This window comes from Dromiciops gliroides, chromosome 5 (assembly GCF_019393635.1).
Source record: "Dromiciops gliroides isolate mDroGli1 chromosome 5, mDroGli1.pri, whole genome shotgun sequence".
NCBI lineage: Eukaryota > Metazoa > Chordata > Mammalia > Microbiotheria > Microbiotheriidae > Dromiciops > Dromiciops gliroides.
In genome coordinates, this window is record NC_057865.1 from 48,086,009 (window position 1) to 48,106,082 (window position 20,074).

General features: G+C 38.1%; 1 protein-coding gene across 3 annotated transcripts in view; it reads right to left on the reverse strand.

The window, feature by feature from the left end:
• The window catches only part of AKAP9 (A-kinase anchoring protein 9), a 177,508-nt gene that overhangs the window by 125,789 nt on the left and 31,645 nt on the right, over window positions 1-20,074 (reverse strand). For 2 of the 3 annotated variants that reach the window (XM_043967276.1, XM_043967274.1), the window contains exons 3-4: window positions 9,996-10,040; window positions 2,155-2,325 (exon numbers count right to left, since the gene is read on the reverse strand). In XM_043967276.1, the coding sequence (XP_043823211.1) occupies window positions 2,155-2,325; window positions 9,996-10,040 (216 nt within the window). Of the gene's footprint in view, window positions 1-2,154; window positions 2,326-2,686; window positions 2,738-9,995; window positions 10,041-20,074 lie in introns of all 3 variants that reach the window. The other variant, XM_043967275.1, reaches the window with a different exon arrangement.

Genomic DNA, 20,074 nt, shown 5'->3' on the forward strand with positions numbered 1-20,074 from the left:
GTAAAGTTAATTAAAAAACTAGGTCCTGGGTTTTTTAGTCTAGTTAGAAAAACAAAATCATAGAGGAAATGAGAATTCCCTACCAAGAGATTTTATAGTAAAGGGGGAATTATTACTGGTCATTTAGAGAGAGAAAATAGAGAATTTTGTTTTTTCTTTTTAAATTTGGAGGTAATGATTTAAATAAGGCATCCTTGAAAATGATTTCATAGGCAACTTCATAGCAAAATTCTTTTACATAAGTTAAGAACCTTTAAAATATTCAATAATGTAAAACATGCTGTAAATCATCCAACAGCAAAAGCCTGTATTCCTCTTTCCACATAATGGGTAATATTATTACTAATGCAATAATATGATACAAGTAGGATGTAAACACGTAGTCGCAGAAATTCTTTGTTTTGGCATATTCCAATACTTGTGGAAAAATTAAAATATAAGACTAGAAAAACCATTAAATATACTCATGATATGTTTTCAGTGAAAACTGTTAAACACTAGAATTGATTACCATGGGAGCTTTTTGGAATATGCTGCCTTCTTGATGGTCTTGACAAATAGGGGGTATCTATCTACCTATCTATCTATCTTTTAAAACAGTAGATGAGATGTTTTGACTAATTATTTTAACTGAAAAGTATTTTGATTTCCTAGTTCCACCCCCAAAGAAAAAGATCTATTAACTCTCCACTAGGAAAAAGAAAACTCTACTTCCCCTCATTTCCATTCTTGAGATGTCAAGTAAACACAACATTAGTGGCATAACCCTACTCTTGATTATGAATACCTACTAAGGAATATTCAACAGCACTTGCTTCTGGCAGGAATTGTAATGATCAGTAGTGTCACTCTCACTACAAAGCGATGTCCTCCTCTCTTTTTCATTGTATCCTAAGGAGAACAGGCTTGTCACCAGTGTTCACCCAATAAAGTAGATGGGCACCCTAAGAACTCACACACCAGCTATACCATGACAGTGTTTTAAGCCACATTTTTCTATGTGGATTGCTACAAAACAAAGGTTTTCTACACTGTTATTACCAGATGATAGAGGAAATATAGTAAAAGATATAAAGCCAGAAAACCTGGGATCCAGGCTTGCTTCTATCACTGACTAGGTGTGTGATCTTCATGCTGTCTCTGAGCGTCACTTTATTCATTGGTTACAAGGGAATAACATCATCTACTCAACCTACCTCACAGGGTTATATAAATAGTTGGGGTTTTTTGTTGTTGTTGTTGTTGTTGTTGTTGTTGTTGTTTTACGGGGCAATGGGGGTTAAGTAACTTGCCCAGGGTCACACAGCTAGTTAAGTGTCAAGTGTCTGAGGCCAGATTTGAACTCAGGTCCTCCTGAATCCAGGGCCGGTGCTTTATCCACTGCGCCACCTAGCTGCCCCCTATAAATAGTTTTTTTAAAAGAACTTTAAGAACTTGAAAAGTTTTTTTAGAAGAACTATGTAAATCATGAAGCACTATACAAATTTATGATTGTAATTATTAAAAGTGGGGCCACTAGGTGGCAGAGTGCATAGAGCTCCGGACCTGGAGTCAGGAAGACTCAACTTCTTCAGTTCAAATCTGACACTTAGTGGCTCTGTGACCCTGGGCAAGTCACTTAATCCTGTTTGCCTCAGTTTCTTCATCTGTAAAATGAGTTGGAGAAGGAAATGGCAAGCCACTCCAGTATTTTTAAATCAAGAAGTAAATGATACATTTTCATCCTTTATATATCTAAATATGTATATATTTAGATATATCTATATATATGTATATCTAAATATATATCTATTTAGGTAGGTATATCTAAATAGCCTATGGTATACAGAAAACCTGGTCAGTCCCAGCAAGAACTCATTCTTTGGGCAGGCTGAGATCAGGAAAGCCTAAAGAATAATGGTTTTCTTATTACATACTTAAAAATAACATAAATCACTCTAAGATTTTTTTTCTGAATATTATCCGAACAACATACAAGGCCTGAAAACTGTGACTATGGAGTATGAAATGAAATATGTGTTGTGTGTCCATTTTACATTAGGATAACTATAACTTCAATGTACATGCACTAAACAATAGTCATGCACTAATAATTGATATTAAGGTTTCTGTTTTGATAAGTAATAAACAGAAAGCAACATAAGGTAAGTATACCTGTTGCAATCCTTCTGTGCCATATGCTGCCCTCATTTCCTCTAGTTCTCTGTTTAGTTCTTCAATCTCTTGCTGTTTCCCAGCCAATTCATTCTCCATCATCTCTAGTCGTGTCGAAGGGTACTGTGCTCCTTGTTCAGAATAAGACTCACCAACTCCAAATTCTTCTTCCTAAATCAATCCAAGTTTCTTAAAAATCAGTACTTATAGCATTCCTCAGGGAGAGCTTATTCAAATGCTAACTTCCATACTAAATAGCATTGAAAAGTAACATCATCTAAGGCCTTATTGATTTGTTGTGTGGTTAATGTAATTTGCATCTCAAAAATTCTGACAAAGAATAGTTATATATTCTGTTAATGTTAAGCTTTTTAACAAAAAGTGAATGTTTAATATGAAGTTAAAGGCACATATACATCACAAAGATAGCACCACATGCAGAAGAAAAGACTGATTGATTAGTAAGCCAGTAGGTAAGTACTCTTTAGTATGAAACGTTGTTATTATTATTAGATAACTTGTAATACTATACCATTAATAAATTTGTAGGAATATCTGCTCTCATCAAACTGCAACCATTTACCTGTATAAGAACAATTTCTTAATATGTTATGAATTTAAATATGAATCCACAGCTAATGGAAATATATTTTTCCTACAGAAAACTTGTCAGTTGGATATGTCTAAAATTCTGAAATTTCTGCAGAATTTCACTTTAGAATAACTAAGCTCTCCACAATTTAACCGGCTTTATTTCCCATTAGTCTCCCGCATGCACTCTTGGCTACTTAAAATGTTGCTCATATGCCACCTCCCACCCCCCACCCCCCAATAGCTCTGCTCGGGCCCCTGTGCCTGTCATGCTCTCCTTCCTTATCTCCCCTGCCTGGAAGCCCCATCTTCCTTCAAGACTTAGTTCTGAGGCCTGATGCTTTTCCTTATCTTACTAGTTCTGTCAGTGAGCCTCTCACCCCAGACATTACTTTGTATTTACTTAACTGTGTATATCAGCTGTTCTTAACATGGGGCCCATGGGCTTGTTTTTCTTTTATATTTGATAACTGTATTTTAATAGAATTCATTTCCTTTATCAGTAAACAAGCATTTTATTTATTAAGCACCTACTTGATGCCAGGCACTGGCTTGGCTTTTATTATATTCTGAGGATGCCAACTAAGACAAAAAACAGTCCCTTGCTCTCAAGCAGGTAACAGTGAGACAATAGGCAAACAACTATGTAAATTGGAGATAATCTCAGAGGGAATGCACTAAGATTAAAAAGAATGGGGAAAGGCTTCTTGTAGGTGGGATTTTGTAGTTGTTGTTGTTTGTCCTTCCTTCTCAAAGAAGACCAGGACAGATGTCATGATTTGCAGTGAATTGGATTTAAGTGAGGCACGGCTGTGCAAGGTCACCAACCTCACTCCCTCCTTCAGAGTTATCCAGGTCCAGTGGCAAAATATACATTGGGATGAATGGAGATGGCCCTGGATGTTTAAGGCAACTGGGGTTAAGTGACTTGCCTAGGGTCACACAGCTAGTAATTATCTGGAGGTGAGATTTGAACTCAGGTCCTCCTGATTCCAGGGCTAGTGCTTTATACACTGTGCCAACTAACTGCCCCAAGGTAAGATTTTAGCTGAGATTTAAAGGAAGCCAGGGTATGGAGATGAGGAGGGAGAGAGTTCTAGCCATGGAGGGCAGTGAAAATGGTTGTAGTCAGGAAATGGAATTTACTGAATAGTGGGGGTGGGGGGAGACATGGTCAGACTTGTGCTTTAGGAAGATCACAGTGGACTGAAGAGGAGAGAAGCTTACAACAAGGAGACCAACCAGCAGGCTATGGCAATAGTACAGGTGTGAGGTTTGATGAGCTGACGTGGAGTGGTAGCAGCATAAGAAGAGAAGAGGGTCTATAAGGAAGATGTTATGATGGTAGAAATGGCAGGTCTTGGTAAATGAATCATTGTATATGAGGGATGAGAAGAGAGTGAGGAGTTGAGGATGACTTCGAGGTTGTGAGTCTGGGTGACTGGGAGGATGATGGTGCCTTCAATAGTAATAGGGAGGGTTAGAAAGAGGGGAGGGCTTTGGGGAAAAGAGAAGTTCAGTTTTAGATATGGTGAGTTTAGGATACCTTATAAACCATCCAGTTTTGAGACGTCCAATAGGCAGTTAGAGATGTGAGGTTTAGGGTCAGCTGAGAAGTCAGGGCTGGATAAGCAGATCTGGGAATCATTAGTGCAGAAGATGATAACTGAATCCAAAGAAGCTGATGTGATCCCCAAGTGAAGTAGTAAAAGGGGAGAAATGAAGGCCAAGGACAGACTCAAGGGGAGTTCTCACCCACAGTTAGTGGGAAGCCCTGGATGAAGATCCAGCAAAGGACTGAGAAGGAATGATTAGATAACTGGGGACAGAATCAGGAAAGAGGACTCTCGTGAAAACCTAAACGGAAGAAAGTATCAAGGAGACAGTACCGCAGGCTGCAGAGAGGGCAAGAAGAATGAGGACTGAGAAAAGGTCACTGCATTTGGCGACTCAGAGATCACTTTTATCTTTGGAGCCAGCCATGCCAACTGAATGATGAGATTGGAAACCAGTCTGCAGAATTGTGAGAAGAGAGTGAGAAGAAAGAAGGGAAGTGGAGGCACCAGTTAGAGACGGACTTCTCCAGGAGTTTAGCCACAAAAGGGAGCGGAGGCATGGAAGGGTAGCTAGAGGAAGGGAGGGATCAAGTGAGAGTTGTTTAAAGATGGGGGAGACATGGGTGTGCTTGTAGGCAGTAGGAAAGCCACCAGTAAACAGGGAAAGAATGAAGATTAGTGAGAGAGTGGGGATGACAGAGGGGGCAACTGCTATGGAGAAGATGGGATGGAACAAACACCTATGTTTGTAGAGGGGTCTGCCACAGCAAGGAGAAGGGTCATCCTTTCATGGGAGACAGGTGTGAAGAAGGTGAAAGTGGTGGAAGGCATCTGAGTGATGTGATAAGCCAGGGGAGAAAAGAAAGCTCTTGGAGAATGGCCTTCATTTTTGCAGTGAAATATGACCTAAAGTTCTCCACTGAGGGTGAGGGGAGGAGAGCCATGGGAGGATTCAGAAGGGATAAAAAAGTTTGGAAAAGCCATTGTTGTAGGAGGGGTAGTGAGTCAATTAAGGAGGTGTAAAGGGCTGCCTTGCTACGGTGAGGGCCCAGCTGAGATTATACCATGCTCATAATACAACATAATTATTGTGGACCCAGTCAGCATGTTTCATTTAAAAATATTATTCTAAAGAGGAATCCACATGTATCTTACATTAAACTGCTTGAGTTCTTAAGGTGAGGTAGGGAGGAAGAGAATTTGGAACACAAAGTTTTAAAAACTGATACTAAAATTTGTTTTTACATGTATTTTGGGAAATAATTAAATTCTAAATAAATGGGTGGGGGGAGGAGTCCACAGACTGCAAAAGGGGTCCACTGCACACACACAAATGGTTAAGAACCCATGGCATATATTTCTACATCCCTAGTAGAATGTGACTTCCCTCAGGGCCACAGCTGGGCTGATGAGGTAAGGGGAAATCGAGGGAGGGCAGAAGCACTCAGCTCTTATTTTGCCTCTGTTCATGATCTCTGGATGAAAAATGACAGAACAAAAATGACTCATTGGGAAGTAATCAGAGGATGCTATAGTAAGCTGCTCTTGAAAAGATAAAGTCATGGGGCCCAAACAGACTAACAGAAACTTAAAGAACCTGCAGATATGATGCTGAGCTACTGTCAAATATCTGTTAAAAATTACAAAGAGTGGGAGAGGTATTTAAGGCTGTTGAAGTTTAAAGCCTCATTTTCCAAAAGAAGAAAAGTCAAAAGAGGGTAAAAATGAAAAAAAGATCCTGCCTTCAAGAAGCTTACACTGCACTGGAGAGATATAAAAAAAAAGCATTTATGAAGTAACTTCTGCGAGGAGAACCAGAACCCGGAGGGGTCAGGACAGGCAGGCACCAATGTTGGGCATGAGAGACATATCAGAATGCTGGGCAGGGATTTCATGTGCACGAAAAATGCTGATGAAGGACGGGCATCAAGCCAGGAAAAGTGGGCTGAGGCCCGCCTGAAGTCTACGAGGAATGAAGAATGAAGAGGAAGGAGTCTGCCTGGATACAGGACTGAAAGAGTGATAGATCAGGCCTCTATTAGGACTGCCAATGTGTCAGCTTTGTGGGGGGTGGACTAGAAAGGAGAGCCTGAAGGCAGAAAGATCAGCAAGAGGCTAGTGCAATAGCTGAGGCATCCCTAGTGGTGTGAATGGAGAGAGGGGACTGGCAACAAGAGAGACTAAGAAGTAAGACTCACCCAAACCAGATATATCCAGGTCATGTGAGCGACAAGATGGTGAACCAGACATTTTCTCTGATCCCCAGGACCTCTCAAACCTCCCCCAAACAGATATATGCCAAAGATAAAGCAACTTCAGCTGTTTCTATGGTCTAGGACAATAAGAATACAAAAGAAGATTAAAAACAAAAACCCCAAACCCAGGACTGAAGCTCAATAACCCTGAGTTCATTCCATACCCTTCCCCTATCTCCCATGATACTGCCATTGAGGTTGTAGTAGTAGACCCAAGAACACAGTCTTACATGAAAACATACCTCACCCCCCCCCACCTTCTTCCTTTCAGTGCCACAGAAACCCTGACTCCAGGCTGTGGAGACCCCAATGGCCAGCGAGGCTGAAGCCCTTCCAGAGCAAAAGCATGCTGCAACCTGGACTCATCAATGCTGCAAAGCTCTGAAAAACCCAGACCAGCAGGCTCTGAGCTGCTGGGGCTGGGCTAAAGAACCAAGTAACAGGAAGAGCAGGGAAGGCTACCGGGACAGGGTGTTGTCCCCGTGGGGAGCTGTGCAGTACTCCATCAAACCTGAGGGAAGAGCATGACATTCAGCTAGGGCCAGTTCTGACCCACCAAAAGTCAGCAGGGGCAGAGACTCAGGCTGCTGATCTATGAATTGCTGAGAGGGAAGAGGCTGAGATGCTTTGGGATCTAACCCCAAAGGAAACCTTAATTGGAAGGGTGGGAGTCAGACTGAGTGATGAGGAAAACTGGGGGAAAAGGGAGGTAAAGAGGACCAAAGGTACCAAGGATTCTAGGAAGAAGAAATCTCAAAGATCTTGAACATAAATAGATTAGTTAACAGGAACAACAGTAGGAAATATAAGTTAACAGAAGGAAATATGGTCTCCAGATCTAGTAAATGACTTCAGGGATATGTGAATAAATACTGTAAAACAAAGGAAAATAATGATGATGAGACAGATGACCCTGTGGAAGTTGAGGAGAACATAGAATCATAACACAATGATCCTGAGTGGTTTAAAAGAGAGGCAAGAATTATGAGAACAGAATTTGTGTCCTGCACAGGAAAAATAATGAGCAAATTGGATACGAGGGCTAAACAAGAGTGAGGTATTATGGATAACTTCAAGATTAGAAACATGGGCAAAAAGAAGGATGGGGTGGTACTCTAACAGAAATAGCAAAGTTAGAAAGGAGGAATTCAGGGGAAAAGATACTGAGGAAAGATGAGGAGAAATTGAAAGGGAAGGATAAGAACAGGGAAGAAAAGTCTGGGGTGGAGATTGATTGACATAACTGTTTCTGGTTTTTGAAAGATTATCATATATGATCAATTCGTGGATCTGGTTTGTGAGATTAAACTTTGTTACAAGGGAGGAAGGCAGTTTTTTGGTGGGGGAGTTTTGGAAAGGTAGTGATAGTAATACTAAAAAGAAAAAAAAGAAAAAGGTCAATGAATCACTAAAAAAACAAATAGAAGAGAACCAAAGGGCAACACAGATAAGGAAAATAGTGCTGAACTACCACCTTAAGTTTGAAATATACAAAAAACTCCAAGCAGTACATAGTAGATATTTATACCTTTACATAAGTCCTCTTTTTTCTGTTCGTTTCATGGAGAAATGCTTGTTTGCAGAGGTTTGTCATGATCACAATAATAAAAAAGGATTTTTAAAAAAGATCACATTAAGTGTTTTTGCTGCTCTAAGTTAGGCAGTGAGCATTCTAATCACCTGATTTAGCATAGGTGGACTTAATGTGGTTTGATTGGATCCCAAGGAAGTTCCAAATGAGATTCATTTATGCAGGAGAAAAATGATTAAATTCACAATTCCAAAAGCAAATATAATCTGTTATTCAAGGAAGGAATTTCACACTATGATACTTCTCTACTTTGGAATTTCAAGCCTCCCCACTCCCCTTCTACAACCTAATTACAGATGGGTCCTCACTGCTTTCTATTTCTTAATTTCCTTTTCTACTTTCCAAACCTTGTCTTTGTTTCTTCTTTCTTGCTCAACCTTCTTCTCTTTTATCACTCTCAGATGACACCAATCCGCCCCTAGCCCTTTTTTGAGATCAAGGCCATCTAATGATGTAAAATTCCTGAAAGTTCTGTTTTCATTTACTTCAAGCAACACCCTTTGGGCCATTACCAAATGGTTTAAAATACAGCTATAATTTTCTTTAGGAAGTTTTCTGTATACTATTACGAATGTAGAAAATTTCTCAAAGAATAATTCAAGATAAAGATTGCCTTAAAAGCTGTTATTAAGAGAGCCAAGATTTTTCATAGAAATGTGTTGTCATCCCATCACTATTTTTTTTTGTTTCTGCTAATAAAACTTCCTATTTGTCTTGGGAGGGGTTTGTTCAGTTCTTCTCTATGTTAGGATGATGCTGAATTTTTAGCAGTACTTCATCATTCCTACATTTCCCAACATGTTTTCTAGAATCTCCTAACACTTAATAACAGTATGCAAATAAATGACAAATTTGAAAATAAATATCCAGATTTTCCAGTATTAATTTCCCTTTCTATAATTACTTTTAAAGTACTTTAAGTACTTAAAAATGAGCACTTTTAGTCATGTTCTCATCATTTTATGTCTCCACTCAAATACTAAATAAATCCTTCTGTATAAATAAAATTTTTTTAAATTAAAATTTTTCATTCCCCTTATAGCCTAAAACTAATTTAAAGTGGTCTTGTTTTTTTCTTCCCCAAGTAAAAGCATGACACTTTTAAAATTAAACACCAAAGGAAATTAATATTCTTTAAGTGTTTAGGTCACTGGATACAAATTATGGGACTGAAACATTCAGATAAAAAATACTATCTTCCATGTATCTAGACCAAAGAAAATAATAAAATAAAGAGATATAAATGAAATAACAACATGATGCATGTTTATACATTACTTATGTATAAACAAGAGATTTCTTATAATTATGTAACTTTTAGATTAGCTTTGCTATCTAAAAAAAAGAGCAACCATATCGCAACACTCCTTTCAATATAAAAAACTAGCATGAATAACCAGAATCCAAACAGAATATTAAATATTAAGAGAGAATGATATAGCATATTCTACTTTACATAAATGTAGTAATCTTTCAGTAGTCATTTATCCTAGGAATGTAATATAAGGGGCTATATATATGTGTGTGTGTGTGTGTGTGTGTGTGTGTGTGTACATACATATACACACATACATACATAAATAGATACACACACATAAGGAAAACTCAGAGAAACCATAATAGGAGGTCTAGTTGAATAAGATTTACACTGGTCAAATAAATTTAAAACTAACAATCTCAAAAGAGACCATATGATAAAATAATTTAAGTGTTGTTTTTTTTTTTTATTTTAGTGCTCGATGATGCATTTTAAAGGGGAAGGGGGGAAAGGGTTTGGGTCACTAAAAATATTTAAAACTCTTAGTTTGACTTTCTGATATCTGAAACACCAAGACCATTTAATCTTACCTCTGAACTATAATCATCCGCAGTGGTTGAAATTTCACTTTCTGGCTAAAAATAAAATAAACAAAAATGTTACAACGATTTTAATATTTTTAGATTTCACTATAACATCTAGAATGATAAAAAAAATCTCTAAAAACTAGTAAAAGGGTTTAAATTCTCACAGATTGATCTTAAAATTATGAATGTCTTTTACAAGGTGAGATTTCTGAGATTTATCATGAGGTATTTTAATGAAGGGAAGGTAGGTGGCACAATGGTTACAGCACTAGGCCTGGAGTCAGGAAGTCATCTTCTTGAGTTCAAATCTGACCTCTCAGACACTCACTGGTTGTGTGACCCTGGGCAAATCACTTAACCCTGTCTGCCTCCATTTCCTCATCATAAAATGAGATAGAGAAGGAAAAGGAAAGTACTCCAGTGTCTTTGCCAAGGAAACCCCAAATGGTGTCATGAAGAGCTGGACATGACTGAAATGACTCAACAACAAACATTTTTTGTTAAATATAAAATACCATCCACAATGCCTAGGACAAAGTTCTACACTGAACACAGGATTGATGCATATTGCATATCTTTTTTAAAAACAAAACCATCAAATAAAATACATTTCTGTTGATCTTTACCTAAAGGAAACTTAGGAAAGAAAGCTGTTTTCATAGAAATTTCACTACTCTTGATAGGAGGAGCTATAAAATTTTAGATCTTAAAGGGAATTTTAAAATGAGCTATTTAAAAAAAAAAGTTCATTCATTCAATAAACATTCATGAAATGCCCCTCATCTTAGTATGTTAAAATACTCATCCTGCTATTTCTCCTTTCTCTTCTATGGTACTATGTACTGATCTAACACATCTAGTCATATACTATTGCTTTGCGCTGTACTTCTTTCCCTTTAAGTTATAAGCACTCTGACACAGGAAGATGGTCTTAAACATTTGTGTGTCTACTGCTCCAACTAGGATAATGCCTATTAGGCACTTGATACCAATTTTTTAAAATGACCAAATGAAAATAAACACAAATAATTGCTAGAATAAGTCCTTGATGATTTGCACTGATGGAGAGGTGAAGAATACATTCTTCACTTTGAATTCTCCTTAACCCTCTATTCACTATTCTATGCTGAGACGGTTCATCTTTTAGACTATAGCCTCAACACAGCTACCTTTTCTCAAAACTTCATTTAGATAAAAACAGAGGTTGAGTTTTTGGACCTCCAAGGATATCTTTGCTGTGATTCAGGCTGCGTGCAAAATAACACCTCTAAATTAATGAGTATTAAATAAAAGTGTCAACAAAGTAAATTTGGGTATTAAAAGAGGGATATTATGGGTATTTAAAGTGAACAAAGAAGTAAAATTGGTACTGCCAACAAACCTGAAAGCAAGGGTTGGTCACTAAATCACCAGTTAGGGATCACACTTGTTTGAAAATGCTGCTCTTGGTTGAGAGTCTTTAATATTTATTGATACATATAATTGTAATCCGTGTTAAGATACACTGAACAAAGGGCAACTAGGTGGTGCAGTGGATAGAGCACCGGTCCTGGAGTCAGGAGGACCTGAGTTCAAATCTAGCCTCAGACACTTGACACTTACTTAACTGTGTGACCCTGGGCAAGTCACTTAACCCCAATTGCCTCAAAAAAATATTGTTAGGGGCAGCTAGGTGGGACAATGGATAAAGAACTAGCCCTGGATTCAGGAGGACCTGAGTTATAAACTTGGCACTTACTAGTTGTGTGACCCTGGGCAAGTCACTTAATCCTCACTGCCCCACCCAACCCCCCAAAAAAGATGCACTGAATATTTTTTGCACATTATCAATAAAATTTTGTTTTATCAGCAATGACAGGGATCAATGTAAAATTTAAAAACAGCTTCAAATATGAATATAATCAAGAAATAGTTTTCAATGTAAAATTAAAATTGATTGATGAGTCTTCTGGGCATTCACACTGGTTTCCTTAGATGCTGATACCTTCTTCCTTCTCCCATGATCATCCTTATTTGTTTATACATTTTATACTTGATCCCCTCACCAAGGGACCAATGAGACAGAAGTTAGAATTGATAACACTCTACAAGTAACTAGATATGTGAATATTAGTTCCTGGAGGAACTGATTATTTTCCCTTCTTTATATGTCCATTATTTAGCACAATAGTTCATGCTTAATAAATGCCTACTGATTGAGGAAAATTAAGGTTGTAAATCTGTGTGACTGGAAAGGGAGTAGTATCCTCCAGAGCAAAAAGGGGTATGTCGGGGTGGCTGAGGAAAGATCAGTTCTGTTTTGGACATATGGAAATTGAGATGCCTACATGCCATCCAGTTCAAAATGACCACGCAAACACACAAAAGGCTGATTATGATGAAGGGGATGGAAAATCAGGAAACTAGTATTGGCACACAGATCTGGGAGCCATGTCTGTAGAGATAATGCCTAAACCCCATGGGAACTGATGGGGTATGAGAGACCAGAGAGCCCAGGGGGGAGATTCAAATGATGATCCAGCAAAGGAAACTGAAAAACGTCAGTGTGGAGGTGAAAGAGCTCTCTCTGGTCTTGTCATCAGAAGTTGTAGGTCAGAATCCCGACTCTGCCATTCACTATCTCTGACACCCAACCCGTTTGGCCCTCAGCCTGGACTAAAGGATTTTGAGCTCTCAAAGTCACATTCACTAATTCTGTACCTCCCTCGAAGGTATTCTAGAGCAGATTAAATGAGATACATGTGTAGCACTTAGCAAACTAAAAGTGTCACAGTAGTATCAGTTATTATTCAAAGTCACTTTGTAGCAAAGTGTAATAGAAAAACAAATCCCGCTTCTACCACTGATGAGCTGAGCAAGTACTTTCAGATCTCAGCTTCAGCTCCTCATCTGGAAGATAGGGATAATAATATTTTGTAAAATATAAGCTAGTTTATGAGCTTGTTGGAAGGAAAGCACTTTGGAAACTTAGCCATAAAATTAGTACGTAAGTCTAAGCTTTTGTTGTTTGGGTGAATCTTCAAGAACCACCAGGAACAGGTTCAAGGTCCTTAGTTTTATCTTTTAATATGCAAATTCAAATAATGTGATCTATAGAATTTAAAGATGGAAAAGTGGTTTTAAAAGTTACATGTGGGGGCAGCTAGATGGCGCAGTGGATAGAGCACCGGCCTTGGAGTCAGGAGTACCTGAGTTCAAATCAGGCCTCAAACACTTAACACTAACTAGCTGTGTGACCCTAGGCAAGTAACATAACCCCAGTTGCCTCACTTAAAAAAAAAAAATTATATGTGGGCTGCTAGGTGGCGCAATGGATAGAGCAGTGGTCCTGGAGTTGGGAGAACCAGAGTTCAAATTTGGCCTCAGAAACTTACTACCTGTATGACTCCTGGGTAAGTCCCTGAACCATGACTGCCTCAAAAACAACAACAACAAAAGTTGCAGGTGTCATATGAATATGAAATATTTTTACTTCTACTGTCAGTGTGCTGCCAGAAAGCAGAATTAAGTGGTAGTTTTTCAGTTCAGCATCTTCTTTGACTGGCTTAGAACTTTTAAAGTTTAGAACATACTTTAACTTTTCTCTCAAAACAACTGTGGGAGAATCACAGGATCACATATTCAGGGGTAGATGGGCCCTTAGAGACCCTAGAGTCCAAGGTCTTTGGACAAAGGGAAAGTGAGTTGCCCAAGGCTACTCATCTACCAAGGGTTAGAGCTGAAACTAGAACCCAGAGCTCCTATTTTCATTTATGCTTGGAACAACTATATATGCATTTCAGCCCAGCCCCCCCCCCACTGAAATTAACATACAACCTAAGGTTTTCAAGGCTCTGCTACTAAGTAGCAACAAGACTCTGCTCCCAGCTCTGCTTCTGATGACGCCATGCCTCAGCTCTTTCTGGAACTCCCCTCAGCAACTGGGTTTTGTTTTGTTTTTTTAGTCCTGACATATTCCTCAGCCATGTCAGCCTCTTTATCCCATGGGTGAGTTCTTCCCAGCATCTCCATTTGGGGGAGGGGCCCAAGCCAGCCAACCTCCACTCTCTTTCTGGCTCTGTTTTTGACTTTCTGACTATTCCCCAGTTGGGGTCTCTGCCCACCCTTCCTCCACACTTTTTTGTTCCCTTTTGTGAGCAGTCTTTCCCCATTAGAATGTAAGCTCCTTGAGGGCAGGGACAGCCTTTCGCTTAACTTGGATTTCCCATCCTAGTAGGCTTAACTTGTTTCAGGCCTCTAGGTAAATGACTAAACCTCTCAAAAACTCAGCTTCTTACTCCAGGTCCAGGAGGTCTCTAAGAGAAGAACAAAAATAAATATGGAAAGAATAGATAAATACCCTGAAGAGGCTGGACAACCTTTCTTCCTCAAGCTGCAACATGCTGCCCTTTGACCTGGCAGATAATACTAGAAACCTTAAAGAGAGGCACTTGATCCATTTCTCTGCAGCAACAAAACTTCAGGGCTGTAAAATGCTGGTTCTATAGGTCACCTGGGTAAAAAAAAAGGTCCTAGCTTTGGGCCTCTGGAGGAAAAGAGGAGAGCTCCAAGCTGTTCAAGGGAAAATTCTGCATACCTTCATCAAAATCCCATATCCTGAAAAAGAATTTGGTCTTTTGGGGGAGAGGGAGTTCAGTGGCAAGACCAGTATTCACTTAACTGTCACCTTCTCCTACCAAAATGTATGAGATGGGATTATAAAAGAATGATTAGTTTTTGAAGAAGCATGAATCTAAGTATGCAAAGGAGGCTTGAATGCTTCAAGGAGTCATGTTGGGAGGATACAATTATTCCAACTACAAAACCAATGTTCAAAAATATTTTTCTAACTAACTCCTTTTTTGGAACTGACACCAAAGCTTGTGGTGCACTGTCACTGCTGGCACATATTCAGTGCTTTGACAAAGGAGAGTCTATTGGAAAAAACACAGGAAGTGGAGTAAGAATACCTAGGATTCAAGCCTCAGAACCTCAGTTTCCTCATCTGTAAAATGAAGATGATGATATTCGTGCTACCAAACACAAGACTGTGAGGAAGGCATTTGGTAAACTATAAAGCACTATGCAAAGTGTGAGATGGCATTATTTTTAGTTTGGATTTTTGGAAACTGCCAAAAGGCACCCAGAGCCATGTTTGGCAAACACAGTGAGGGATAAAAGTAGATAACTCCAAACAAATTGACTAAAAATATTAAGACTGATTTTTTAAATGTCATAAATTCTCTGAATACAATGAATTCAAAGTATCACAAAATTGTAGGTTTTTAGAAACAAAACAACTTTAGAAATAATCTAATCTAACTCTTCATTTGACAGCTGAGAAAAAATGGAGGCCAGATCATAGAAGCCAGGTCGCCTAATTTTCCACCAAGTCCATTACTCTTTTTTTTTTTTAGTGAGGCAATTGGGGTTAAGTGACTTGCCCAGGGTCACACAGCTAGTAAGTATTAAGTGTCTGAGGCCGGATTTGAACTCAGGTCCTCCTGACTCCAGGGCCGGTGCTCTATCCACTGCGCCACCTAGCTGCCCCCATAGTCCATTACTCTTTACATTCTACTATGTTGAATCTCTTTCCCATCCACCAAAGATGTGCCAATGCCCATTATTCACATCCATCACCTAATGACTTATTCCTACCACTCTATAAAACCAAAAGATTTACATTTTTCATTTTTCCTTTTAAACAAAGGGAAGCAAAATTTGAATAAGTTTGTAACTTCCCAAAGTGACTACTCTGAAGGGCACTTCTCATTTGCACACAGAAGCTGTGGTGCAATTTAAAAAAGAAACCATCCCTCAGACTCCCCTCACCCCAGTATCATTACTTTATAGCCATACCTTATATGTATTCTCATAGAACTCCTAAACAACCTTGGCTTTGGAATGTGCTCACATTCTTGTCACACAACTTGGCATTCAGCATCTGCCTACAGGCTTATAAAAATACTATTCCTAGACTGTTATATCTGAGGATCTCTTTGCCACCTGATAAAAGAGCTGTCAAGTACACATTTAAATATTAGCTGAATGTTCTTTTTACTCCTCCATATTTTTTATTCATAATGTAGCAAAGTGCACAAAAAACTCCACAGGTTTGCCATTTCTGGGTTTCCCCCAAACATATCTGTACAATTTGCTTAATAAAGTTTAAAGATTTTTAGCAGTTTTCTTGAGATCAGTTTGGAGTAATTGGCTGGGGTGGGGGAAAAGGGTTTGTTTTGTCAAGAGACTGACAGGTAACTTTTGAGTACAAAGCATCAGAACTCTGGGGCATTTTTTTTTTTTGGTGAAGGCAGTTGGGGTTAAGTGACTTGCCCAGGGTCACACAGCCAGTAAGTGTCAAGTATGAGGCCGCATTTGAACTCAGTTCCTCCTGACTCCAGGGCCAGTGCTCTATTCATTATACTACCTAGCTGCCCCTGGGGCATTATTATTATCATCACCATCATATATATTATATATAGTGTTTATATATACACATATATGTATGTATATATACAACTGTGGAACATTATTATCACAACGATATATATTACACAGTGTTTATATATGTTTTAATTTTGGGGGGGGGGCGGTGAGGCAATTGGGGTTAAGTGACTTGCCCAGGGTCACACAGCTAGTAAGCGTCAAGGGTCTGAGGCCAGATTTGAACTCAGGTACTCCTGAATCCAGGGCCAGTGCTTTATCCACTGCACCATCTAGCTGCCCCCCACAGTGTTTATATATGTATAGATGTATTATGTATATGTGTGTATGTATAAATGTATGTACATACCCACAGATATCAAATATCAAGAATGTTAAAGACAGGTGGGTCTAGCCTAGTATCCAGAAGCAGTAGTGAAATACAGTGCTGGGTTTGGAGTCAGAAAGACTTAGGTTCCAATGTTGCTTCTGATGCTTATTAACTGTGTGATTATTCACTTCTATATGCCTCACATAATCCCCTAAGGTTTACCCTCAAAGTCAGCTATGTGGAGGAAATGTTCCTTACACTGATGAAATCCAGTATGCAAGAATATTCCTTGTTCTAGACTTGAAACTTCTGGACTCCAGAAAGATATTCAAAAAGAAAAGCTCCTAACAGGTCTCCCTGCTTCAAGTCTCTTATCTCCCACACAGCTGCCAAAGTGATATTCCGAAGTACAGGGTTGACCATGTCTCACCTGTTCTTAAACAGATGCCACTGGCTCCCGCATCCCTCTGCCATCAAATACAAACTCAGCTCTTTGTCACTGAAGCCCTTTCTAGCTTTGCCCCAATTCACCTTCTCAGTCTCACTATATATTGCTTGAGTTTGCCCATCTCAGTCCAATCAAGCCGGCATTCTTGCTACCCCAGTCACTGCACCTGTGTAGAGGCTGGCTCTCAGTCCTGAATGATTTGGCCTCCTAGAATCCCTTGTTTCCTTCAAAGTGGAGCTCAAATGCCCCCCCCCCCCCATTACCTTTTTTGTGTTGTATATACTTATATATGCAGATGTCTCCCCCAAGAGGATGTAAAGTTCCCTGTCAGCAGGGACTATTTCATTTTTGTCTTTGTTTCTCAAGTACCTAACATAGAGCCTGGCAAAGAGTAGGCATTTAGTAAATGGGTGTTGATTGCACAACAAAATCTGATTTTAAATGAAATTTCTATTTATATTTTAGATAGATAAATCAGGTTTTACTACATTCTTTTAATGTTCAGTTTTATGAAATAAAGAGGTCTAAAAACAATGTGAATAGATTTAATAGAATTTGTAACTTTGAGTTCTATTAATTAATTTACTTTTCATCAACATTTTCCAATATAAATAAAACATTTTAAGTAAAATGGCCAATTTCCTTTTATAAAAAAAAATCCTTTAGCCTTAACCCTTAACAATTCTGCAAAGTCAAGATTTTAGAATCTCTCTATATTTTTCACAATTTTAACTCATACATCATTTCCTCTTGTATTTCTAGGTTAGGTCTGGTGTACATAAGTTAGAAAATCTAACTCTATTTGAGTTGTATCTATACTAAGTAGATTTACTAAGAACTAATACAACCTCAAAGCATCTTTGATAATCTATCATACTTCCCTAATGAATCTAATAGTATTAACAGTTGTCTAAGAATGCCATTAACTGGTGTGTAAACTAACAAAGTGTTAACAAAATAAATTATCAACATTTTCCTTGATTTAGTTAATTGGGTACCACAGCTACAATTATGAGAGAGAAACTAAGAGCATGACAGTATGAGTCAACCCATGGAAGTCTTTCAAGGCTCTCTAGTATTATAATCTAAGGAGCTGAAAAGATCCCAGCACTGACCACCATAAGTCATAGTGCTTCTACGGGTCTCATTTTTCTCATCCACACAATGAAGGCATTGGACCAGATAACCTCTAAGATCCTTTCTTGTTCTACATGTATGATCGATGGAAGCTCAAAGCATTGAAACACTGACTATATGTCTGCAGGATTGGTTGGGTGGGTTGGTCCATGTAAATGAACTATGATTAGGAGCCTATAACTCAATGATCCCATAACTACTTTTCTGGTACAAGACTATGATTTTAAGGTGCCTTCAAACATAAACTCTTCTAAAAGGCTTTGGGTAGTATGGCTCAAGTGAAGAAGGCTGGCTATGCAGTAATAAACTTTTAAACTCCTGAAGGATTAAAAGAAGTGTTCTTGAAGGGCATATGTGCACCAATGAAATTATGGATCTTTCAAAATATCAAAGTAAAGTATAATTGAAATTCTAATTAAACACAAAGCACCCTGTAAAATGAAAATATGTCAGAATTGTTCATAAATTACTTCCCAACTTCACAGCATGAGGTAATTTACCTCTTCCCATAAAACAAAGAGCTGTGTGATTTACTACATATTTCTATTGCATTTACTATTAACCTGATCTCTAAAATTCAGAAAAAAAAGGCATAGTCACTAATCAGGATGATAATCTGGGGAATTTTGGCCTGGAAAGAAGAATATTGTAACAAAGGTAAAGACTGAAGTGCTTATTTTAGGAAGAATCAGTTACACTGAATTAGGGGGAAAATACTAATTCCTTTCACACTGCACATCCTGGAAGAAGTCAGTGTTATCATTTCACTTCACTTCCAAAGATAACACCCTAGATCCTTGGTTCTCAAATTTTGCTGACACCACAGTAACAGGGAAGCCCAGTGATATTTTAAAATTTTGAGGGAAACAGGAGACAGACACCACAGGAAATGAGGGTGGTGATATTAAATATAATTCCAATGTTTGAGAAATTGTGCCTAATAGGCATACACATATCACATTTTAAAATAACTCTGGTAATTTCAGAACAAAATAAAAATACTAATTTTTTCTTTCAATTTATATGTATTATTTTTAAAAATAGTTACTAAGTTGTTAGGATATGAATACTTATTAAGTTTTTTGAAACTAACTACTTAATACCCAGAAGCATTATGAAAAAAATCACTTAAGACAACACAAAGTGTGAAAGCTTTAGACGTTGAAAAGTACGCAAGGAAAATTCTTCTCACATGCAAGTTTTTATACTTACATTTACAAACACACTGAAAGTATGATAATGAGTGAAAGGAGATACGTTATTTCATTTAATGAAAATGATAATTATAAATAATTAATTAGCTTTTTAAACTTTATTTTTAAACCTTATTAATTAAGGTTGTTTAACAATCCAAATTATAGCAAAATTAGTTCAATTGCTACTTCAATCTAAAAAGAGGTATTATATTATAATTTTATCAAGTTAATAAAATGCTAACTTAAGAAATTTAATCTCTCCAGTGGATCTAATACAGACAAATGATCAATGAATTTAAGCTCTCAGAACTAATTTGAAAAAGATGTCAGGTCTGAACATTATTTGTCTGTAGTTGAAGATAACTGTGGCAGGTATGTGCCCTTGACAACAAGCCTCATGGTACAAGAAGAAAGGATGGGAAAATATGGTGCCAACTCTGTATAAAACTATTTAGGTGTCTCCTTTTCCATTCTAACTAATGCCTAGCCTATATTGTCTTTGCATAAAAGAGGATATAAAGGGGGATCTGCTGCAATTGTGCCATTTATATTATGATGATCATTT